This window comes from Herpailurus yagouaroundi, unplaced genomic scaffold (assembly GCF_014898765.1).
Source record: "Herpailurus yagouaroundi ecotype Mexico unplaced genomic scaffold, PumYag 189, whole genome shotgun sequence".
Lineage (NCBI taxonomy): Eukaryota > Metazoa > Chordata > Mammalia > Carnivora > Felidae > Herpailurus > Herpailurus yagouaroundi.
Window position 1 is genome coordinate 4,977,232 of NW_024412420.1, and position 23,360 is coordinate 5,000,591.

Below are 23,360 nucleotides of genomic sequence, written 5' to 3' on the forward strand. Positions count from 1 at the left end.
GATAATAACAGCATCCATCCATGGAGCTGTCATATGTGTTTGCATAACACATTCAAGTGTTGAGCGCTGTTAGGAAAATGATGAGACCGCAGAAAGCAGCGTGTGATTCTAAGTGAGATGGTGAGCTTCATGTCTCTGATCAAGGCTTCTGCAGTTTCATGATGTCCTACAAGGTCCACCCAGGAAGGAAAAACAAATAGCAGCCCTTCTCCTGATGCTAACTCAAGAGCTCCATTTCAGTCCTAGGTAATGCCAAGAATAAAGGCAAAAAATACCATTCCAAGTAGTATCAGAATATCTCGAATCCATTTAGGGACACAGCTCTGTGACAAACCACATCCCTACCTTTCAGGGAAAAAAATATTACTTTTTATAAATTACTTTTTTTTTTAATGTTTATTTATTTATTTGGAGAGACAGAGCACGAGCGGAGGATGGACAGAGAGCGAGGGAGACACAGAATCTGAAGCAGGCTCCAGGCTCTGAGCTGTCAGCACAGAGCCTGATATGGGGCTGGAGCCCATGAACCATGAGACCATGAACCAAGCCGAAGTTGGACGCTTAACTGACTGAGCCACCCAGGTCCCCATACAAATTACTATTTTTAAAAACTGAGGCATAATCACACATCAGAAATCATAAATCAGGGTCGTGGGTTCAAGCTCCACACTGGGTTCCATGCTGAGTGTGGAGCCTACTTAAAACAAAACCCAGAAATTTTGGTAAATGCAAACACCCATGTAACAACCACCGCAGTGAAGACATAGAACACAGGCAGCCTAGAAAGTTCCTTAGTGTCCCTTTCCAGCTTATTCCCTTCCCTCCTCCAGAGGGTAACTTCTCTTCTAATTTCTAACTTTGTGGTTTGGTCTTGCCTGTGAAGTTACTTTTTGTTAGGTTAGAGTAGTTCTCAACCAGGGACATCTGGAGGTGTTTTTGTGCATCACACTGGGGTGGGTAGTCTGGCATCTAACAGGTAGAGATGCTAACATCCAACAATGCACAGGACAGCCCCCACAACAAAGAAATACGTGGCTTAAAATGTCAGTAGCCCTGAGATTTAGAAATCCTGTGTTAGAGTGAACCCCACCAAGGTGACTATTTCAGATGTCGGAAGCCACACCCCAGATGTCTGCATCATAAACAACTCTTATCTGTACTCCCGAAGAGGACACTCAGGTTATGAAACTACATACCTGAGCTATAAGACCTGATGGAAACTCTGTCTCACCACCAATATGAGCAACACACAGGAATTTCACCCCAAACCCTCACGCTAGTGGTGGGGAACAAATGACCAACAGAACTGGGTGTGCATCCTGATCAGGCCACTCACGCTGTGTGTCAGAGAGCAAATTCCATCTCCTCTCTGAGTGTTTAGATGGTCTTCAACTATAAAATTTGATTCTTTTGTTGTAAGAGTCAAATAAGAGAATTCAGTCTGGCCGGCAGAGGTCCATGGTAGGAGCTCCGTAAATGAGTTCTCATCCTCAAACTTCTCAGACACTCCTGGAGCAAATGCTTTCTGGGTTGACATCTCTAATGACCCAGAAAATTCTGTTGCCTTGTTCCCTGATCTGGACAACACAGCCCAAAGTCCCAGGGAAGAATAGAGAACGGGAAAGAAGAAATGAAAATTCCGTACTTACTTATAGGGGAGATCCATGAGTCACCCAAAGCAACGCCAGCAAAGTTGCACTGGATGGTCCCTTGCTGAACAGCCTGGAAGAAGAGAAGTCAACATCCTTGCCAAGGGAACCCGATGACCTCCATCCCTTCCTCAGTAGGAGGGGCCAAGCCTTTATGCACCACCTTTGCCAAGCACAGAAAACTTTTGCCCATCCTTTCCAAGATCCCTTGGGTATCCAAAGACCTCGGATACCCACTAGAGAGCGAGGGTAACTCTTTCCTGCTGCCATATGCAAAGTGAGGAAGAACTGTTTGGGCATCTCTCTACCGGGTGTTGTTTTTTTTTTTTAAGATTTTTTTTCTTAATATGTATTTATTTATTTTTGAGAGAGCACGAGCAGGCCCCACACTGTCAGTGCAGAGCCCGATGTGAGGCTCGAACCCATGAACCGGGAGATCATGACCTGAGCGGAAATCTAGAGTTGGATGTTCCACCGACTGAGCCACCCAGGCGCCTCCCTCTACTGTTGTTGAAAGAGTGTTGGCAGGATGTGGGTGGGGTCTGGTACAGCCCTTTTCTTTCAGATGGTCACTAGCACCCTTTCCCCCAAGGTCTGTGATTCCTCACAAGGTGCTGGGGGTAGGGGGGTGGGAGGCTTGGGGACAACAATCACTGACCACAGGGCAGTCACTGCGGGGGTGGCAGGCCTCCTCAGGAGATCCTTGAGGGTGGGATGGATGCCTCAGGACTATACTATCATTTGTATAAAAATGAGAAAAAAGAATATACAGTGGACCCTTGATAATAGGTTTGAACTGCACCGGTCCACTCATATGCAGGTTTTTCCCAACAACTACAATAAAGTACTATAAATGTATTTTCTCTTCCTTACGATTTCTTAGTAGCAGTTTCTTTCCTAGCTTACTTTATTGTAAGAATATAGTATAGAAGACACGTAATATATGAACGATGTGAATCAACTGTTGAGGTTCTCAGTCAGGCTTGTGGTCAATAGTAGGCTGTGGGTAGTTAAGTTTTGAGACAGCCAAAAAGTTATATGTGGATTTTCCATCGCATGACTTACTTCTATAGAGAAACTGAATCACTATGTTGCACATCTGAAACTAATATAACATTGTCTCAAACAAAAAAACTTTTTTTTGCTTAAAAAAGTTGTATGTGGGGGCACCTGGGTGGCTCAACCGGTTAAGCATCTTACTTTGACACAGGTCATGATCTCACAGTTCGTGGGTTCAAGCCCCACATTGGGCTCTGTGCTGACAACTCAGAGCCTAGAGCCTAGTTCAGACTGTGTCTCCCTCTCTCTCTGCCTGCTCCCCCAAAAATAAATAAACATTTAAAAAATTTTTTAATTAAAAAAAATAAAAAGGTATATGTGAAAAACAAACAAGCAAACAAAGTTGTATGTGGATTTTTGAATGAGCAGGTGATGGCTCCTGACTCCCATGTTGTTCAGGGTTAACTGTATGTGAATTAGCTTACATAGGCACAGAATACCTCTGGAAAGCTACAGAAGCTACTAATAACAGAGGCTGCTTTAGGGGAGAGGGGGAGGCAAAGGTGAGATTTTTTCCAGTATCTTTTACATGTTTTGAATTTTGAATTAGTGCCTGCACAAACTATTCAGAGATCTAAAATAAGAACACAGTGACCATCCTGACTTTGAATGTTAGTAATTACAGAGAAAGAATTATGCATTTATCTGGTTTTCCATAAGGAATTTACTTCATAAGTCACCTAAATAGCCCAGGTGATGGGGGAAAGTTCCAGTTCATAGAATACCAGCTAATGGATGTGAACAAAAAGACAGGAGGAGAAAACCATCATTTTGTAACTCCTAACGATATTACTGACTCACATGAGAATCAAAAATGGATGTAAAACTATTAGGTGAAAGATGGATGAAGAATTAGACATCCATATAGTGTGAAGATAACACCACTCAGGTAACTTTCTATGCAGGCGGAAGGTGAAAGAGTCCAGTGGAAAAATCAGACTAGATTTAGATATTATGTCCTTTCTGATTTGAAGCAAAATGAAGTGCACAGGGGCGCTTGGGTGGCTCAGTTGGTTAAGCATCCGACTTTTTTTTTTTTAATTAAAAATAAAATTTTTTTTAATGTTTATTTATTTTTGACAGAGAGAGAGAGACAGAACATGAGCAGGGGAGAGGCAGAGAGAGAGGGAGACACAGAATCCAAAACAGGCTCCAGGCTCTGAGCTGTCACCACAGAGCCTGACACGGGGCTCGAACTCACAGACTGTGAGATCATGACCTGAGCCGAAGTTGGTCACTCAAACGACTGAGCCACCCAGGTGCCCCCCTTTTTTACTTACTTAAATTTTTTTTAATGTTTATTTACTTTTGACAGAGAAAGAGAGACAGAACATGAGCAGAGGAGAGGCAGAGAGAGAGGGAGAAGCATCCGACTCTTAATTTCGACTCAGGTCACGATCCCAGGGTCAGGGGATTGAGCCCTGCAGGGGGCTCTGTGCTGAGCATGGAGCCTGCTTAAGATTTTCTCTCTCCCTCTTCCTCTGTCCTTCACCCACTCACACTATGTCTCTCAAATAAATAAATAAGTAAATAAATAAAATATTTTTTAAAAGTGAAGTACACATCACGTATATCAGAAAGTGGCAATTTTTTCTAGAAAGGGCCAGCATTTAAAATATTATAGGGTTTGTAGACCAAACAGCCTGTGTTGCAATTACTCAGTTCTACCACTGTATCGCTAGAGCAGCTACAGGTAATATGTAAACAAATGAACAATTCTAATAAAACTTTATTTGTGGGCATTGAAATTTGAGTTTCATGTAATTTTCACGCATCATGAAATATTACTTTGCTTTTAAAATTTTTTTTTGTCAACGTTTGTTTATTTTTGGGACAGAGAGAGACAGAGCATGAATGGGGGAGGGGCAGAGAGAGAGGGAGACACAGAATCGGAAACAGGCTCCAGGCTCTGAGCCATCAGCCCAGAGCCTGACGCGGGGCTCGAACTCACGGACCGCGAGATCGTGACCTGGCTGAAGTCGGACGCTTAACCGACTGCGCCACCCAGGCGCCCCTATTACTTTGCTTTTAAACCCTGCCGTTGCACCACCACCACTTGAAAATGTAAAAGCCCTTCTTAGCTCATAGGTCATATAAAATCAGGTGGTGGCAGGGCCTGGGTGGCTGAGTCGGTTGAGCGCCCGACTTTGGCTCAGGTCATGATCTCTTGGTTCGTGAGTTCGAGCCCTGCATTGGGCTCTCTGCTGTCAGTGCAGAGCCTGCTTCAAATCTTATGTCCCCGTCTCTCTGCTCCTTCCCAACTTGTGCATGCATGCGCGTGCTCTCTTTCTCAAAAAATAAATAAACGTTAAAAAAAAAAAAAGTGAAGCTCATACAAGCTCACTGTAAACAAACTTAAACACCACAGGAGACAGGAGAAAATGTGGAAAAACTTTCCCCTCTGTCCCACATGCACCCCCTCCACTCACCAGTTCACCACAGTTAAGATGTTACATACGCTTCTCAGCCCTTTCTTTGCTTTCACAAGCTTACACACACACACACACACACACACACACACACACACACACACACGTATATAGAGATGCATGCATTCTTTTTTTTTTTTAATTTTTTTTTTCCAACGTTTATTTATTTTTGGGACAGAGAGAGACAGAGCATGAATGGGGGAGGGGCAGAGAGAGAGGGAGACACAGAATCGGAAACAGGCTCCAGGCTCTGAGCCATCAGCCCAGAGCCTGACGTGGGGCTCGAACTCACGGACAGCGAGATCGTGACCTGGCTGAAGTCGGACGCTTAACCGACTGCGCCACCCAGGCGCCCCGAGATGCATGCATTCTTTATGATGGTTGCCCCATCATGGAAGGATACATCTATTTTGTTTAAGTAATCCTCTACAGATAGCCACTGACTTTGTTTTCAGTTGACAGACATTGTAAGCAACAGTGTATTAAACATTCTCAACACACAAACACGTGTTAAGAATTCCCACAGGACAGATTCCCGGAACTGAAATTACTGGTCAAAGGGCATATAGACTAAAAGTTGACAGATACTGCCAATGATTTCCATTGGGGAGCCTGGATGCCTCAGTCAGTTGGGCATCCAACTTCGGTTCAGGTCATAATCTCACGGCTCATGGGTTCGAGCCCCGCATCAGGATCTGTGCTGACAGCTTAGAGCTCAGAGCCTCGAGCCTGCTTCGGATTCTGTCTCCCTCTCTCTGACGTTCCCCTGCTCACACTCTGTCTCTTTCTCTCAAAAATAAAAAAACATTAAAAAATTTTTTTCTTAATAAAAAATAAATAAATAAATAAAATGATTTACCATTTTAAAATGTTTTATTCATTTCCCTGACTTCTTAACCAAAACTGGGTATCACCAATCTTTTAAATATTTGTAAATCCCATAGATTCGGCTACTAATAAAAGTTGAGCATTTTCCATATGTTCACAGGCTGTTTGCATTTCTTCTATAAATTGCTTGTTTGCATTCTTTGCCAATTCGCAAAGAATACTGTCTTTCTTAGGATATTCTCTTTTTTTATGGAGTATCAATAAGAATACCTTTCCTATTATATAGATAGATAGATTTTTTTTTCTTGAGACAGAGAGTGTGCACAGGGAAGGGGGCAGAAGGAGAGAGAGGGAGGGAAGAGGAGAGAGAGGGAGAGGGAGAGGGAGAGAAGGAGGGAAAGAGGGAGAGAGGGAGAGAGAGAGAGAGAGAGAGAGAGAATCCCAAGCAGGCTCCACAGTTAGCGCAGAGCCTGATGTAGGGCTTGATACTGTGAACCACAAGATCACAGACCTGAGGCCACTAAGCGTCAGATGCTTAACCAAGTGAGCCATCCAGGCGCCCCTAGATTTTTTTATGTTTTGATTTTTTAATCTATCTACAACTGACGTTTTATGGAAGAAGAAATTCAATGTTACTGGTTTTCAAAGTGAGAGCCATTTGTTTCTGTGCCATTCATTGAATATTGTCTGTTGCCCAATGATTTGAAATGCCATGTTATCATTTCATATGATTCTGCCACATGATCATATCCATGACACATACATGTTACTTACATACACACAGAAGTATATGTAAAATCTGTTTCCGGGTTCTTCACCCTGCTGCATTGAAGTCTGCTGCTAAGCTAGTACCACATTGTTTTACTGTTTTACTCACTGTAGCTTTCTTATAACTCGTTTCATATCCGTTAGGGCAACCTTCACTGTGCTCTTTGAAACTTTTCATGGTTATTATTAGAGATTTAACCTTACTCTGCATGTACAAGGTACCACAAGGTCCTATTCATAATATATTCAATATCAGCTGATATAAAAAGGAACAGAATCAGTTTATCTGAAACGAAAACAAGAAAGACATCTTTCCTGTTACCTTATAAAGTTCTAGACCAATGCCAGCGGCCATTTTGCCTCCATAGGACTCCGAGAAAATGTAGAATGGAATCGTCTAGCAAGAAAAGGAATTTACACAGAATTAAATATCCCGAGTACATTTTTTTTACATAAATTAATTTCATATTTCTATTGCATGTAATGGCCAGACAAAAATCTGCTTTTATTGGTTATCTGGTTAGAGTACCAGGCTTATCTGGTTAGAGTACCAGGCTCCAAGGTCATTCTTTCAAGCTTAAAACCACCTTGAGAGATGACAGAAACAGAAGGCCACAACCTGATCTCGGGTGCAGAAGGGTTGTCTCTGATAACAGCTGGACATTGAACTCTTGGGGAAATTTAAGTTTATTAGGATGGATGTAACAGTGGCACTGTGAGCACTTTGCTTAGCTGACCCCGAGTTACAGCTTACCTGGAATTCTTTGTGGCAATCGAAGAAGGTCTTTAGGAGACTCATCATGTCTGACACCACCATGGCGAGGTCTTTGGCATACGCATCACTCTTGTTCACATAACTGAACCCAGTGCCCACAGGGTTATCCACAAATAGGAGACTGGCCGACTGGAGCTACACGTCACACGGGAAAGTCAAGTGTCACCATCGGTCAGTCACCAACTGTCTTTCCACTCTCTTCTATGAGCTCAACAAAACCCACACGCGAGGGTATCAGTGTGCTTACAAGCCTACTGCTAAAAGGGATTTCAAAAAATTATAAACATAGGCTACTAAGGTGAAGAAAAGGAGAGGCAAGAAGGAAAGGTTAACATACACGGGGATCAAAACACATAAGCGGTCAGTTTTCACACAATACGGGGTCCTAAATGTAATACGTTAGCTCTGGTAGAACCACGTGGTCCAAGCAACAGCTGGAAGCAGTGAGGGTATGTCCAAGGTCTGAATACCACATATCAGTTTTCTTTAAGGTGAATCCAATTTCCACACCGGCCTGGCCTCCCGGTGCACTATAAGTACGGAATCTATCCTAATACCTCTTCCAAAGAGGCTCAGAGTTACAGAATCTCGATGTGAGTATGGTAAGCTAGGTGTGAATGAGTGGCCAAAGGAATGAAGTCCAAATCAAGAAACTGCCCGGGCCGGGGCCTGAAGGTAGAGTGTACTGGCTCGGATGTTGGAAATGTGGCAGGAGGTGGGCAGAGACCAGGTCATGCCCAGGAATCTGGATCTGGTCTTCTGGGAACTAAAAGATATTAAACTAAGGAGTGATGTGCATTCGAGAGGCACTCTGAAAGCAGCCCCTAGAGAGGATGGAAAAGGGATGAAGGATATTAACAGCACTCGGGTATTCAACATAGAGTCACCACGTGACCCAGCAATTCCACTCGGAAACTGAAAATAGGAACTCAAAACAAATGTTTGTACACCAGTGTTCCTTGCACTGTTCACGAGCGCTAACAGGTAGAAACAACCCAAGTGTCCGTCACCAGATGAACAAACAGAATGTGGCATATCCATACGACGTCCTAGTATTCAGCCTTCAAAAAGGGAAGGAGTGGTATATCCTACGTGGATGAACCTTGTAAATGTTATCCTAAGTGAAAGAAGCCACGCGCCCAAGGCCACATTCTGTATGACGCCATTGTTACAAAACGGCTAACGCAGGCGAGTCTACAGAGACAAAGTTGATGGCACAAAAACAGACACATAGACCAATGGAATAGAATAGAAACCCCAGAACTAGACCCACAAACGTATGGCCAACCAATCTTTGACAAAGCAGGAAAGAGCACCCAACAGAGACAAAGTTGATTCGCGGCAAGTTGCCTAAGGAGAGACTGGTGGTTAACAGCTAAGGGGTATGAGGTTTTCTGGGATGGGAGGCTAGTGAAAATGGTCTGAAATTGAGTGTGGTAATGGTTGTAAAACTCTGAATATACGAAAAGCCATTGAATTGTATACTTTAAATGGGTGAATTATATGGTATGTGAATTGTATTTCAATAAAGCTATACTTTAAAAAATTCATTTTTAGGTACAACTGATTGGATGAGGGGGAGGGTGGGAGAGGGAGGGGCAGGGGAAGATGAGATGGCTCTCTCGTTTCTGGCTCAGGCATCTGATTGGATGGTGGTACCATTTACCACAAGGGACACATGAGAGTTGGCTGGTTTTGTGGGTGGATAGAGGGTCTTGTGTAATAATGAATATGGCCTGGGATATGTCGAACCGGGCACGTACGAGAGACAGCCACAAGGAGGCATCTCAGAGGCAAATGGAGAAATAGTTCTTGGGCAAAAAGTTCTGAGCCAGAGATGCTGACTTGGGGGGCATCACCTTCTATGTGTCATTAAAGCAGTTTGAGAGGACAAGGCCACCCAAAGAACACATAGAAGAGAATGTTACCTAGGACAGGGTACAGGAAACAACAATATCTAAGACATGGGAATGGCCAACAGTGTGGCAAAGAAATCCAATGAAAAGAATCCCATGAAGGATCTAAAGGGACTTTGGAACTGGGAAGCCAGCACACCCTTGGGGACAACAGCTCCAGCAGAGCTCTGGGGAGAGACTACAGCGGGTCAGGCCGGTGCTTCCCAACCTTGTCATGGCCACAGAGATAAGTGTACTGCATCCTAGAGCTAATGTGCACTGGGTTCCCTAGTAAGTACTCTCTCCTGCCCCCAGCACCCAGCCCCCAGGTGAGAAAGCTCTGGGCTAAGGCATAAATAGGAGGTAAAGACCAGGGGCCACTGGGTGACTCAGTCGGTTAAACATTCGACTTCAGCTCAGGTCATGATCTCGCGGTCTGTGGGTTGAGGCCCGCACAGGGCTCTGTGCTGACAGCTTAGAGCCTGGAGCTTGCTTTGAATTCTGTGTCTCCGTCGCTCTCTGCCCCTCCCCTGCTTGTGCTCTCTCTCTCTCTCTCTCTCTCAAAAATAAATAAACATTAAAAATTTTTTAAAAAAAAATAGGATGTAAAGACTAGACAGCAGTAAATACAGGCAAAAACAAGTAAATACCTTGTTTTACTGCATTTTTTCTTTAACAAATTAAAGGTTTGTAGGCAGCCCTGTGTTGAGCAAGTCTATAGACACCATTTTCCCAACAGCATCTGCTTGCTTCATGTCTCTGTGTCACATTTTGGTAATTCTTGCAATACTTCAAACTGTTTCATTATCACTGTGCTTGTTACAGTGCTCTGTAACCAGTGATTAAGGACTCACTGAAAGTTCAGATGATGGTTAGCTGTTTTTAGCAATAAAGTATTTTTAATTTAACGTACATAGTTTTACATGTAACAGACCACGGTATAGTGTAAGCGTGACTTTTCTATGCCCTGGGAAATCGAAAAATTCATTTGACCCGCTTTACTGTAGGTCTGGAAACCAAACCCGCAACGTCTCCAAGGTATGCCTGTATAAAGAATTCTTTCAAGAAAAGGTAGTAGCTGGAGGCGCTTGGTAGTAGGTTGGGAAAAACCTGTGCATGTCTGTAGCCCAGGGAACAGAGAGCCTACAGACAGCATAAGGATGTAGAAAGGTACTAACTGTCCAAGTGGAATCTTTGAGAAAGGGGCCCCAGCAGAGAGGGGCCTCGTGTTATTTTGAGATGGGCAGGAGGATAGGAAGGGGCAGGAAGGGGTAGAGAGGACAGGGGACAGCGGGTCACAGGCAATGACTCTGTCCTCTCGGTGAGGCAGGGAGACCGGGCAGACAGGGAGGGAGCAGAGCAGCAGCACACAGCAGAGGGCGGCCACGAGCTCAGGCAAAGCCCACAACCAGGTTGTGGTTTTGCCCGCCAGTGTCTGGCACCCAGGAGCAGGGGCCGAGCAGGTGCACAGTGCGACTGATCCAAGGTTGGGGGTGGCTTGGCTCTTCGGGGAGAAGGATGAAGGAGCCAGGGGTTGAGCAGAGAGGGGTTAGGGCGGGACGTGAAACCAAGAACGAGGGAGGGGGTGGAGACAGAACAAGAGAGACACCGAAAAGGTAGAGGACAAAGGCTCTGAAGTCTTGATGAAGTCAAGAAGCAGCGTAGGAGAGTGGAGAGGGGACAGGATTGGACGTTGTGGCCAGAGGGTGGAATCCTGCGGTCAGATTGCAGAGATGGCCAAATAGGAAATGACAAGGTCCAGGGTGTCTGCTGGAATAGGCTTCGGCCATCAAGTGGATGGAAAGGTCACCGACGTGGGAAGGTAAGAGAGCCAGGGGACGGACAAGCTGCCCCCAGAAATGGAAGAACCTGGCTAGAGCGGAAGCCTAGGGACAAGTGCACAAGGCCCAGGACCCCTGGGGAAGAGGATGGAGTGGGATTGCTTAATCTGTGACCCCACCCAGAATGGGGTAGGGCCAGGTGGGGCTCAGCCTTGGAGAGGCCACAGGGCAGTTTCAGTCAGGCTGTGCTCACTGTACCCAGGTAGTTCTTCGTGGTTTGAGATCACTGTCAAGGGGCCCAATTTCCTCAAAGTTTCCAAATCCAGTGCTGGAACCGCCCGGACCACCCTGTGGAAGAGAAAATAAACAACAAAATAAGCCCAGAGAAAACATTAGTCAAATCTTGGTCATTATAACAATGACCACATTCACTCTAAATGATTTATGATTTAGTGCTGGCTCGGTCAACATTCTACGAAAGACACAACTGACCTGGTGAACCAGGGGGTCTGTACCGACAGAGCCCCTGGTAACTGCTGAAGTCTTTCTAAAGGGAAAAGATTCAGGGACACCTGTCTGGCTCAGTCAGTAGAGCATGCGACTCTTGACCTTGGGGTTGTGAGTTCAAGCCCCATGTTGGGTGTAAAGATTGCTAATAAATAAATAAATAAATAAATAAATAAATACACCTGACTTACGAGCCCCAAAAGGAATTTTCCTACCTCTGATCCTCTGAGATTGACTCCTGACCCGCCATGGGTCACGCTGGGCACTGACCTTCAAAACACCTTGGCCAACCCCTCTCATCTCCAAGATGAACAGTAAGGCCCAGGTAAGGGACATGGCAATTAGGGGTCCATTTTGCCAGGTCTGGACCTGGGGCCCTGTGACTCCTCACCCCACCACCTCTCCTCTGTCCCTGCAGACCAACAAGGGACGCAGACTGAAGGGCAGTTTGATCATGTGGATCCTGGGATATAATTTAGTAAATGTAGAAGTCCCAGGGCAGGAAGGACTCAATACTGTGTGCATCCAGGGCCAATGGCAGGGCAGGACTGTGAGCAGAACTCAGTGTCGGGGCATTGTCAGTTGAGCATCCGACTTCAGCTCAGGTCATGATCTCACAGCTTATGAGTTCTAGCCCCGCCTTGGGTTCTGCGTTGACAGCTCGGAACCTGGAGCCTGCTTCGGATTCTGTGTCTCCCTCTCTCTTTGCCCTTTCCTCACTCATGCTCTCTCTCTCTCTCTCTCTCTCTCTCTCTCTCTCTCTGAAAAATAAATAAACATCGGGGCGCCTGGATGGCTCAGTCAGTTAAGTGGCTGACTTCAGCTGAGGTCATGATCTCACGGTTCGTGAGTTTGAGCCCCGCATCAGGCTCTGTGCTGACAGCTCAGAGCCTGGAGCCTGCTTCGGATTCTGTGTCTCCCCCTCTCTCTGTCCCTCCCTGTTTGCACTCTCTCTCCCAAAAATAAATAAACACTTAAAAATAAACAAACAAACAAACATTTAAAAAATAATAAAATAAAACAAAATGTTGGCAACTAATCCAGATAAAACAATAGGAAGGTTTTGCAACTTCTGAAATTCAATGGTTTTTAAATTCCTGAGAGCCCAGAAGGTGCTTGAGGGGCAAGCATGTGACAAAGGGAAGGCGGCCAGGGTAGGACCCGGCCTACACTCCAGCCCTTCTGCTTTCCACTTGGGCTCCGTATAGAAGTTTTCACTTGACGGTGGTTAAGAGTCCTGCTGATGAAGAAAAAGTTGAAAAACCTTAAAATCCCTCAGATTACAAAACAAAGCCCAGGGGCGCCTGGATGGCTCTAATGGTGGGGCACCTGACTTAGGCTCAGGTCATGATCTCGCAATTCATGGGTTCGAGCCCAGTGTCGGGCTGTGTGCTGACAGCTTGGGGTCTGGAGCTTCTGGTTCTAAGTCTCCCCCTCTCTCTGCCCCTCACCCGTTCACACTCTGTCTGTCTGTCTCGCTCTCTCTCAAAAATAATTTTTTTAATTAAAAAAAATAATAAACAAACAAACAAAAACCAAAGCCCAGAAAACGGAACCCTGCAGCATCTCTACCTACAGCAGCCCTGGGTGGAGAGAAGGGCACTGGGATACACCCGTGGCATCTTCTTCTCAGACACTTTTACATCTGCACCCTCGGGCCAGGCCTCACCTCCAGCACTCAAAGGAGACAGTTGTGATAACGCCCCCTTTCCGCACAGGGCGCACCTGCACTCTGTCTCATCAGGAGAGTCCGCCAGGGCTAGCTGAGGAGGCCAAGCCCAGGGCACCAGCAGGGTGCTCGTGAATACTGACATTTTGGGAGGAAGTGACACGTGCATCCCATGGAGAGGAGTACCCTGACACCCTATTTACTGGTGCGCAACCTGGCGCCCAATCTGGGCCATACCGCCAGTTTCCAGAAGCTGAAGCCAAACTATGTTCGTCAACCCCTCCCTAAAGGCTGGTCTTCCAGGTGGGTGTGGGCCACCTCTAGGCAAATATTTTAGGAATGCAAGAGAGGATCCTCTGCCTGCCCCCCAAAGCTGCCTCCAACCGGTTCCCAGCCTTCCATCCTACAATCAGAGCTCAAGATTAAAACCCAAACACACTCAGGGAGGATAGGACCCAACACTGAATTCTAAGATACAAAAGGCTGAGTCCTTTCAAAAGGGGGCTTTTCTGGGGGCAAGGAGTTAGGGTCTAGGAAGGACTAGGAGAAGAGACAGAGAGAAAGGGCTGCTCGGGAACCTTTCTGAACACTTGTCAGCATTTAGTCACAGGGGTCTACAGGAGCTTCCGCTAAGGCACCCTGCCACTGACTGGACTCAATATAATGTTTATTTACTTTTGAGAGAGAGAGGGAGAGACAGAATATGAGTGGGGGAGGGGCAGAGAGAGAGGGAGACAGAATTCAGGCTCCAGGCTCCGAGCTGTCAGCACAGAGCCCGACATGGGGCACGAACTCACAGACCGTGAGATCATGACCTGAGCTGAAGTCGGACACTTAACTGACTGAGCCACCCAGGCGTCCCTTGACTGGGCTCAATATAAAAAGACCTCTGCAAAGGCTAGCACCCCTCACTCTCTGATTTGGCCTCTCAGCATACCATTGTCTTTGCCTGCCTCAGGAGGACACCAAACCCCACCCCCAGCCAGAAACCCCCCCAGATCAGTCCTTCCCCCCTGAGCGGTGAGCTTTTACGAGCCAGCAAAGTGGTAAGAGGGGAAAACCGGGCCAGGCAGCCAGGCCACTTTTACCTGAAGCCACATGACCAGAGGGAGTTCTGAGAAGTTCTTGCAGGGGTTAGTTGCGTAATAGAGCCACCAGAACATGTGGGCATCCTTGCGGACAGTCACATAATCCCACACTTCCTTTCCTTCCTCTGCGGGCCAGTCAATGACTGCTCCTGAAACAGAAGCACAACGTGATTTTCCTGAAGGTCAAGCATCCAGGTAAATTCCAAGGCTGTAGAGATGGCCATGCTAAGCTAGAGATGACGTGGTTTATATTTTTGGCAAGGTACTCACTCTAATATAGTGGGGAGATAAGGAAAAGACACTTCAGTTGTGAAAAAAACAAACCAAACTTACTAGTGGCAGAGGAGATTGGGGGCTTTCACTTTTTCCTCTGCACCGTCTGTAATATTTGAATTTTTAACAGTAGGCATGAACACTTTTACAATTGTTTTTTCTTTTTTTTTTAACTTTATTTTATTTATTTTAAGATAGAGAGAGAGAGAACACAAGTGGGGTAGGGGAAGAGAGAGAGAAAATCCCAAGCAGGCTCTGCACTGATAGCGAAGAGCCCGATGTGGGGCTTGACCTCATGAACCTCGAGATCATGACCTGAGCCGAAGTCACTTAACCAACTGAGCCACCCAGGCACCCCCACAATTCTGTTTTAAAAAGAGAGAGAGATTTACATTTGGGGGAAAAAAGGAAAAAATCTCAAAATGCAAGATGCTAGCTTTTGTGTCTCATTTAATGTATTATTAAAGAGGTATCCCAAATTAGAGAGACCAAGAGTCACTATATTATATTGGGGCAACTGTTAGCTTTTGTGAAGGAAAAAAAAAAAAATCTAAGTCCTTTTTAAAAAAAAAAATGTTATGTTTATTTACTTTTTGAGAGAGAGAGAGACAGAGAGAGCAAGCTGGGGAGGAGCAGAGAAAGAGAGAGGGAGAGAGAAAATCCCAAGCAGGCCCAGTGCTGTCCACGCAGAGCCAGTCAAGGCACTGGAATTCAAGAACTGTGAGATCATGACCCGAAGTGAAACCAAGAGTCGGACGTTTAACTGACTGAGCCACCCAGGTGCCCCCACAAATGTAGGTCCTTACTTAACGCTCTAAACCAAAATAAATTTCAAGTGGATAAAGTATTTCAATTCTAAAATTTTGATATTAAAAATAATATGAAAACTGGGGCGCCTGGGTGGCGCAGGTGGTTGAGCGTCCGACTTCAGCCAGGTCACGATCTCGCGGTCCGGGAGTTCGAGCCCCGCGTCGGGCTCTGGGCTGATGGCTCAGAGCCTGGAGCCTGTTTCCGATTCTGTGTCTTCCTCTCTCTCTGCCCCTCCCCTGTTCATGCTCTGTCTCTCTCTGTCCCAAAAATAAATAAACGTTGAAAAAAAAAATTTAAAAAAATAAAAAATAAAAAAAAAAAATAAAAATAATATGAAAACTGGGGCGCCTGGGTGGCGCAGTCGGTTAAGCGTCCGACTTCAGCCAGGTCACGATCTCGCGGTCAGATCTCGCGGTCCGTGAGTTCGAGCCCCGCGTCGGGCTCTGGGCTGATGGCTCGGAGCCTGGAGCCTGTTTCGATTCTGTGTCTCCCTCTCTCTCTGCCCCTCCCCCCTTCATGCTCTGTCTCTCTCTGTCCCAAAAATAAATAAACGTTGAAAAAAAAATTAAAAAAAATAAAAAATAAAAAAAAAAATAAAAATAATATGAAAATATAATTGAATGTTTTTCTGATCTCTGGATGGGGAAATGATGTAGGCATACCCCACAGATATAAAGAAAACTATCAACAGAGTTGAGGACAGAAACTTGTTACATTTTCTGTACAATAAAATTTATGTACATCAAAAATAAAATCGGGGCGCCTGGGTGGCTCAGTCGGTTGGGTGTCCGACTTCGGCCCAGGTCACGATCCCGTGCTTGGTGGGTTCGAGCCCCATGTGGGGCTGTGGGCTGACAGCTCAGAGCCTGGAGCCTGCTTCAGATTCTGTATCTGTCTCTCTCTCTACCCCTCCCTTGCTTGCACTCTGTCTGTCTCCCAAAAAGAAAATAAATATTAAAAAAAATAATAATAAAATTAAATTAAAAGGCAAACAAAGAAAGATCTGTGACAAATATGCACAACAGCAATTTTCTTTACTTGTATAGATCAATTTTTTTTTTTTTACTTTTTTTAACGTTTTTATTTTATTTTTTGAGAAGCAGAGACAGACAAACGCTTAACTGACTGAGCCACCCAGGCGCCCCATTGCGTAGATAAATTGAAAACAGGAAGACCCTGGGGCGCCTGGGTGGTTCAGCTGGCTAAGCCTCTGACTCTTGATTTCAGCTCCACCTCACGGTTAGCGGGTTTGGGCCCGGAGTCAGGCTCTACACTGACAGCTTGGAGCTTGCTTGGGATCCTCTCTCCCTCCCTCTCTACCCTACCCCTTCCCTGCACCCACCCCACCTCTCTCTCAAAATAAATAAACTTAAAAAGGGTTAACATCACTAATATTCATATATGAAAAGTAAAGCAATATGAGGTCACTAAAAAAATCTTCGCTTATTTGATAGACAACAAAATAATGGCGGGTGCTCAATGTCCACAAGGAGGCTGGAGACCAGCCCTCAGCACTGTTGGCCAGAGTGCACACAGCATCACTTTTCGGGAAGGCAGTCTGGCTTTCCAAATAGCAAAAGAAAGATATTCCATAGATTAAAAGTCATATATATACATGTACATCCTTCAATCCCGCAGCTCCAATTTTCCTTAGTTATCTTTGTAGCATCTGCAAAATAGGTATCAGAAAAGAGTAAGTTATGCACATTTTCTATGTCACCTTTGCTAAAGTAACAACTCTCAAGTTACAGTTGTTTTTCTCAAATACCCTCTGAGGGTGAAAAAAAAAAAAGGCCAATAATGTGCAAAGATGATGAGAGGCCACCCTCGATGATGGGCGTTTCCTGCCTTCCACTTCCTCTTTTCTTAAATTCCAAGCCCCTGTGACAAGGAAAGCAACAAAAACTGGTCTCAAAAGAAAAGAAGGGAGTAGATGAGGAGACAAAGGGGTTTTGTAACTGATTAAGAAAACCAGAAAGTGGCTTGAGGGGCAGAACAGAATGGCTAGATCATAGATGTGGCTGTAAGATTTGAGGTACGGGTGACAGAAGATCACACTACCTCCTGGAAAGTAACAGATACGGCCTGGGTCCCTTTTGACTTAATGGCTGGCACTCCTCCCTTCCTTGGCAGTGAGCACTGTTAAAATTTGGGGGGGGGGGGGGGGTGGACAACCTATTTGACAACATTTTCCAGACCCAAGCTGAAGGGCCAGAGTATACCCAGTTACACAAGGGAAGAGGAGGAATGTGGAGCAACCCGCCTCAAGTCACAAGGCAAGTTTGCGGCCAGTTCCAGTTCCCAGATCTGGATTCAGACCACAAGACATTTTGCTGAAAGACTGAAAATCAATTTCCAAGTCATCCTGTTAAACTCGAATTTGTTCTTGTCAAAAAGAATCGCAGTGAAGGGAGATGTTATCCTGTCTGTACGGATCAAGTAGAGAGAAAAAGCCCTTATCTCAATGAAACGTCCCATTCGAGGTAGGACTTTTCAGGGTCCTTTGAACCGCATGTTTCAGCCCAAAAGAAAAAGTCCCCCATAATCCCACTTAGCAGCCAATCACGGCAGGAAAAGGGAGGTGGATTTAGGATCGTGGTAACCTCACCCACCAGCAGTTTCCCCAACTCAAGTAATTTGCACAACTGCTCCTACCTAGGCGTAGGGAAGAGAGGAGCACCAGACTATTCAGCGCCAGGAAGGGGTATTAAAAGCACTTAGTATTTTATCTTAAAAAAGAAAAAAAGAGCTAGGTCCTAAAGCAGTTTGATCACGGAAGGTAGAAATGGGGAAAGGCATTTGCTCTAAAAAGCACAAACCCACTAACAGACTCTCATCCCTGGAGAAGGATGCACCGGCCTCTGGTGCACTTTCTTCCCGAACCTACCGGTACTCAGGCCCAGCAGCAAGAGCAGCAGCAGCACCACGGGAGAGGTCCTCGGCACCAGCTCCATGGCGAATACGGCGCGGCGACACCAGCCTGAGGCTGAACCCTGCGCCCCACCACGTGACGGCAGTGGGTGGGACCTGGCTCTGACCGGGGCCTGGGCGGGCCCTGAGGCGTGGGCGGGCCCTGAGGCATGGGCGGGGCGTGGGCGGGGCCTGAGCGGCTCGCGGCTGCTAGTGTCCGGCGGGCACTCTCCTGGGCCTCCGGACCGCGAGCCAGGCAGCGGCGGTCTAGGTGCTCTGTCTGCCCCACCGCTACCTCCTTTGCCGTTTTGGGGACGGATCAGAGAGGTTGAGGCGTTTAATACATTTGTTTGACTTGGGTCGTGGGACAGGACTGAGACGCTGCGAAGAAATGGCGAGAACCGTCCTTCCTGCCCAGCTCATCTCTTCCCTCCCCAGCAACAGGGCTGACATTTCAAAAGCTAATGCATCTACCTCCGAACACATGACGCTTGAACCCGCTGGTCGTTGAAAACTACGATTCCATTTTCATAGACTTATCTTTAAAGTTATTTTGACTATAAAATTACATATATTATGAACATTTTGGAAATTAAAAAAAAATTTAGATCCTACGAAACAAACCATTGTTGGCATTGGGATATATTTTTCTTTAGTCTTCATCGTTTTAAGTACAATAATAAAAAAAAGTATTGTTTTTTTCTGTGTTGATAATTTGTCAATAGTATCATTCTGTGTTAACATTGTCTTCACAAGTCATTTTATTTTTCTAATTTTTAAACCAACTTTATTTTTTTTAAGTTTATTTATTTTTAATGTTTGTTTATTTTTGAGAGAGAGAGAGAGAGAGTGTGAGAGTGGAGGAGGGGCAGAGAGAGAGGGATAATCTCAAGCAGGCTCCCTGCGGTCAGTGCAGAGCCAGATGTGGGGCTCGAACTCACCAACTGTGACATCATGACCTGAGTGGAAATCAAAAGTTGGTTGCTTCGTGGACTGAAACCCTGGGCACCCCACAACAGTCAATTAAGAGAGGGAATTACAGGTTTGGGAAGGAGAAAGGAGGAAAAGAATGGTAGGATAGTTGTGTGTGTGTGTGTGTGTGTGTGTGTGTGTGTGTGTGTGTGTGTAAAGGTTTTTGTTTGTTTTTTTTTTTCTGAGTATACTGAATAACTCACCTCGTAGAGCTGGGAAACAGGGTAATACAAGGACAGTATGAGAGTAAGGCTGCTGCCGTATATTCTATTTCAAACATTCACTTGACAGAAAACAAAACAAAAACAAAGTCCACGTGACAACTCCTTTTCCTGCTCCCCTCTGCATCCCTCTCCCCCTGCCTGTCTTAAGTGGACAGATGTTTTTATCTGCAGCGTTGTGGAATGACAGTCCTGCCAGTGAAGGGCAAGCCCACTGAGATTTGGGCCAGAGAAAAGAATTAGGCAACTGGGTTCTCTGGGGTGCTCTGGGAATGTGTAAAATGCCATTACGAGGGTATTGGGGATAAGCCCGTAGAGGAACGTTAGAAAGATACACATCCAAGTTACACCCTTAGTCAAACAGAAATAACTGTGTTACAAACATAATTTTAAGCTTTTCCTTATCTAAAGCTTCCAAGTTGGGGATGCTTGGGTGGCTCAGTCAGTTGAGCATCCAACTCTTGATTTTGGCTCAGGTCATGATCTTGAGGTTTGTGAGACTGAACCCCATGTCAGGCTCCTCACTGAGCATGGGGTCTGCTTAAGGCTCTCTCTCTCTCTCTCTCTCTCTCTCTGCCTCTCTCCCCTGCTCATGGGTGCTTTCTCTCTCTCTAAAGAAAAAAAAATTTTTAAAGCATTAAAAAAAATAATAAAGCTTCCAAGTTGGTCTCTGTCACCAGAGCTTTAAATACTCTTAACCATTACATTATAGCTAGACTTTCAGGGTTTCATGTCTTCATTGTAAAAATAAGGCTATAGTAAATATATTTTTCCATATGGTATTTTTCATATTTGGGATTATTTCTCTAAAATAAAATAGAAGTGATAACTATTGCATAAAAGTCGACAAACATTATTATATAACTTTTAAGCATGGGATGGGCTTATATGGTATGGAGATACAGGTAAGGGCCAGGCAACTGCCTGATAAAACAATGGTGTAAAATCAACTAGAAAATATGGTTGCCCCCTGGGGGATAAAACCTCAGACATTGACAGGGAAGGAACATAAGGTAATTTCCTGAAGTAATGGTAATGTATATAGGTGTGTTGAACCAGTAAGATTCAACTGAGTTTTATTTTTTTTTTTTAAGTTTTATTTATTTAAGTAATCTCTACACCTCACACGGAGCTCAAACTCACGACCCCAAGTTCAAGGGTCCCACACGCCTCCAACTGAGCCATCCAGGCATCCCTCAACTGAAAGAAATTTTAAAGATCTTGTTGGCTGTGTTCAATGATACATGAATCTCGTAGCATACCGTCTAGCAGATAGAAAGAAAGGGGATCCAAGGAGCTATACAAAATGGAAGGCTTTTGTAGGCAGAAACCTCTGGACACGGAAGTTACGAACAAAAGAAAAGAAAGGATTGTTTCAGGCAAGGCTTTTCTTGGGGTGGGGGAAGCGAGTTATCACATAGATTACTTAACTAGAGCTTACCAGGAAATTCTAATTTGGCTATTAAAGATCACATTCCTGGGGTACCTAGGTGGCTGTCAGTAGAGCTTGTGACCCTCCATCTCAGGGTTGTGGGTTTGAGTCCCACCTAGGGTGTAGGGAATACTTAAAAATAAAACCTTAGGGGGCACCTGGGTGGTTCAGTTGGTTAAAGGTCCAACTTTTGATTTTGGCTTAGGTCACAGTCTCATGGGTTTGTGGGTTTAAGCCCCACATCAGGCTCTGCGCTGCCCCCCAGCTGATTTTTGACAAAGGTTTTTTTGGAGGAGTGAGAATTCTTGCCCCTTCAAAGGTCCTTTGAGCTGATATACAGCTAGATATATATACAGACTAACAGGAGAAAATCAAATGTAACAGCACACATACAGGGAATCCACACAGACATGGAAATTCCAGAGACATGCAAAATGAGGTACATATGTCATACTGAACCGAGGAGAAAGGGGTAAGGGTCTGGCACTTCAGAGGAAAGGATACGAGCCATAAGAAGAAGAGCAGATAGAAGGTAATTAGGTGGGGCAATGCCCCACCATACAGATGGGTCCCTCAGATAAAGTTGGTCCCTGCTAATAACCCTTATTCTGGGAAAGACCCCCCCAAGTTAGATTCTTCTATGTAGTTAAGGGAGGGGCAAATTTTCTCTTGAGCCCATAGGGTCTCAATTGCCTTTGACTCAAAATAATCTTCATGTCAAAGTGGCCCATCTTGGGGTGACCTGTGGACACCCCATACATGGGGACAACCATACATGTCCACACCTGTGGCATGTAGTACATGACATGTGCTACTGTGGGAAGGGCAGAGAGAGAGACTCAGGAGCCAAGCCCTGAGATGGTGACCTGAGCCAAAGTCAGACACTTAACCTGCTGAGCCACCCAGGCGCCCCTCTCCTATAACATTCTTTAATTTCTTTTTCAATGTTTATTTATTTTTGAGAGAGAGAGACAGAATGCGAGCAGGGGAGGTGCAGAGAGAGGGAGACACAGAATCTGAAGCAGGCTCCAGGCTCCAAGGTGTCAGCACAGAGCCTGACTCGGGGCTGGAACTCACGAACCATGAGATCTGAAGTCAGATGCTTAACCGACTGAGCCACCCAGGTGCCCCTACCATTCTTGAAATGACAAAATCATAGAAACGGAAAGCCTTGCAGTGGCTGTAACAGAGCAACAGGGAAGATCATTGTGATGATGGAATTGCTCTGTATTTTGATTGTATCAATGTCAATGTCCTGGTAATCACTGGGGCAAAGGTCACATGGATCTCCCTGTACTATTTTCTACAACAGCATGTGACTCTATAATTATCTCATACTAAAAAAACTTAATTTGAAAAAGGACAGCAAATAGAAACATAAAATATATACTTCTCTGCTCCTTGCTCTTTCATTATATCCTAGGCACATTTCCATGGCAATGTATTTGGAACTACCTCAATAGGGGTTTCACTGAATACATTTTGATACAGCGGAATTCTATACAACCATTGGACGTACACTAATTTTATTCAATTAAATCCCGGTCGATGACTATTTGTTTCTCGTTGTTTGTTTTTACAACGTTTCAGCAAACATGACGCAGGAGGCTTTGCACATAGTATTAGTCTATCTGTAGGATAAATGCCTAGATGTGGAATTGCCAGGTCAAAGGGTATCTGAATTTATAATTTAGACAAGTGTTTAGAAACTTCTAAAGGGTAATTTGAAAAAAGCATAGGTCCTTTCTATAAATTTTTGTAGTCACGAACATGGCAAAATACAGATAAGCACACAGAATTGGGTACCTACCACCCAGCCTTATTAAAATAATTTAATACTTTGTTTCAGACTCTTAGATTACATTAGATTCAATTGGATTATAGCTAAGGTTAGATCTGACTCTTAGAATTACAGTGTAGTGTCAACCCTTTGTCATCACGCCTGGTTCCCATAGTAGAGGGAATGGTGACATTTGACTATCTCCAGGAAGGAAACAAGAATAGTCATGCAAGGACTTAAAAGCCACCTGCTGCTTAAGTACCTTTTCACTTTTGGAGCAGCAGTCTTCAGACTGGGGGCAAGTAAGTGCTGAAGAGTACCCAAACACTTTCTTTTCTTTTTTTAAACTGGCTTCTGGATTTATATCTGATTTTTTTTTCTTTTTTCTTTTTTTTTTTTTACCCAAACACTTTCTAAGGTGAAACAGGACTGCGTGGTTTTAAGAGAATCAGATTATACATCTCTTTTTTTCACTTGAACTTCTTCCTTTTTTTTCAAGTTTATTTCTTTTGAG

The 23,360-nt window shown here is 44.9% G+C and overlaps 1 protein-coding gene across 1 annotated transcript in view; it reads right to left on the bottom strand.

Moving 5' to 3' along the window:
- The window catches only part of SCPEP1 (serine carboxypeptidase 1), a 33,538-nt gene extending 14,993 nt beyond the window's left edge, over positions 1-18,545 (bottom strand). Inside the window, exons 1-6 of the mRNA XM_040497055.1 lie at positions 18,419-18,545; positions 14,449-14,597; positions 11,443-11,532; positions 7,488-7,643; positions 7,056-7,130; positions 1,650-1,722 (exon numbers count right to left, since the gene is read on the bottom strand). Of these exons, the coding sequence (XP_040352989.1) occupies positions 1,650-1,722; positions 7,056-7,130; positions 7,488-7,643; positions 11,443-11,532; positions 14,449-14,597; positions 18,419-18,485 (610 nt within the window). The 5' untranslated portion in view covers positions 18,486-18,545. The remainder of the gene's footprint in view (positions 1-1,649; positions 1,723-7,055; positions 7,131-7,487; positions 7,644-11,442; positions 11,533-14,448; positions 14,598-18,418) is intronic.
- Positions 18,546-23,360: the final 4,815 nt, after the last annotated feature.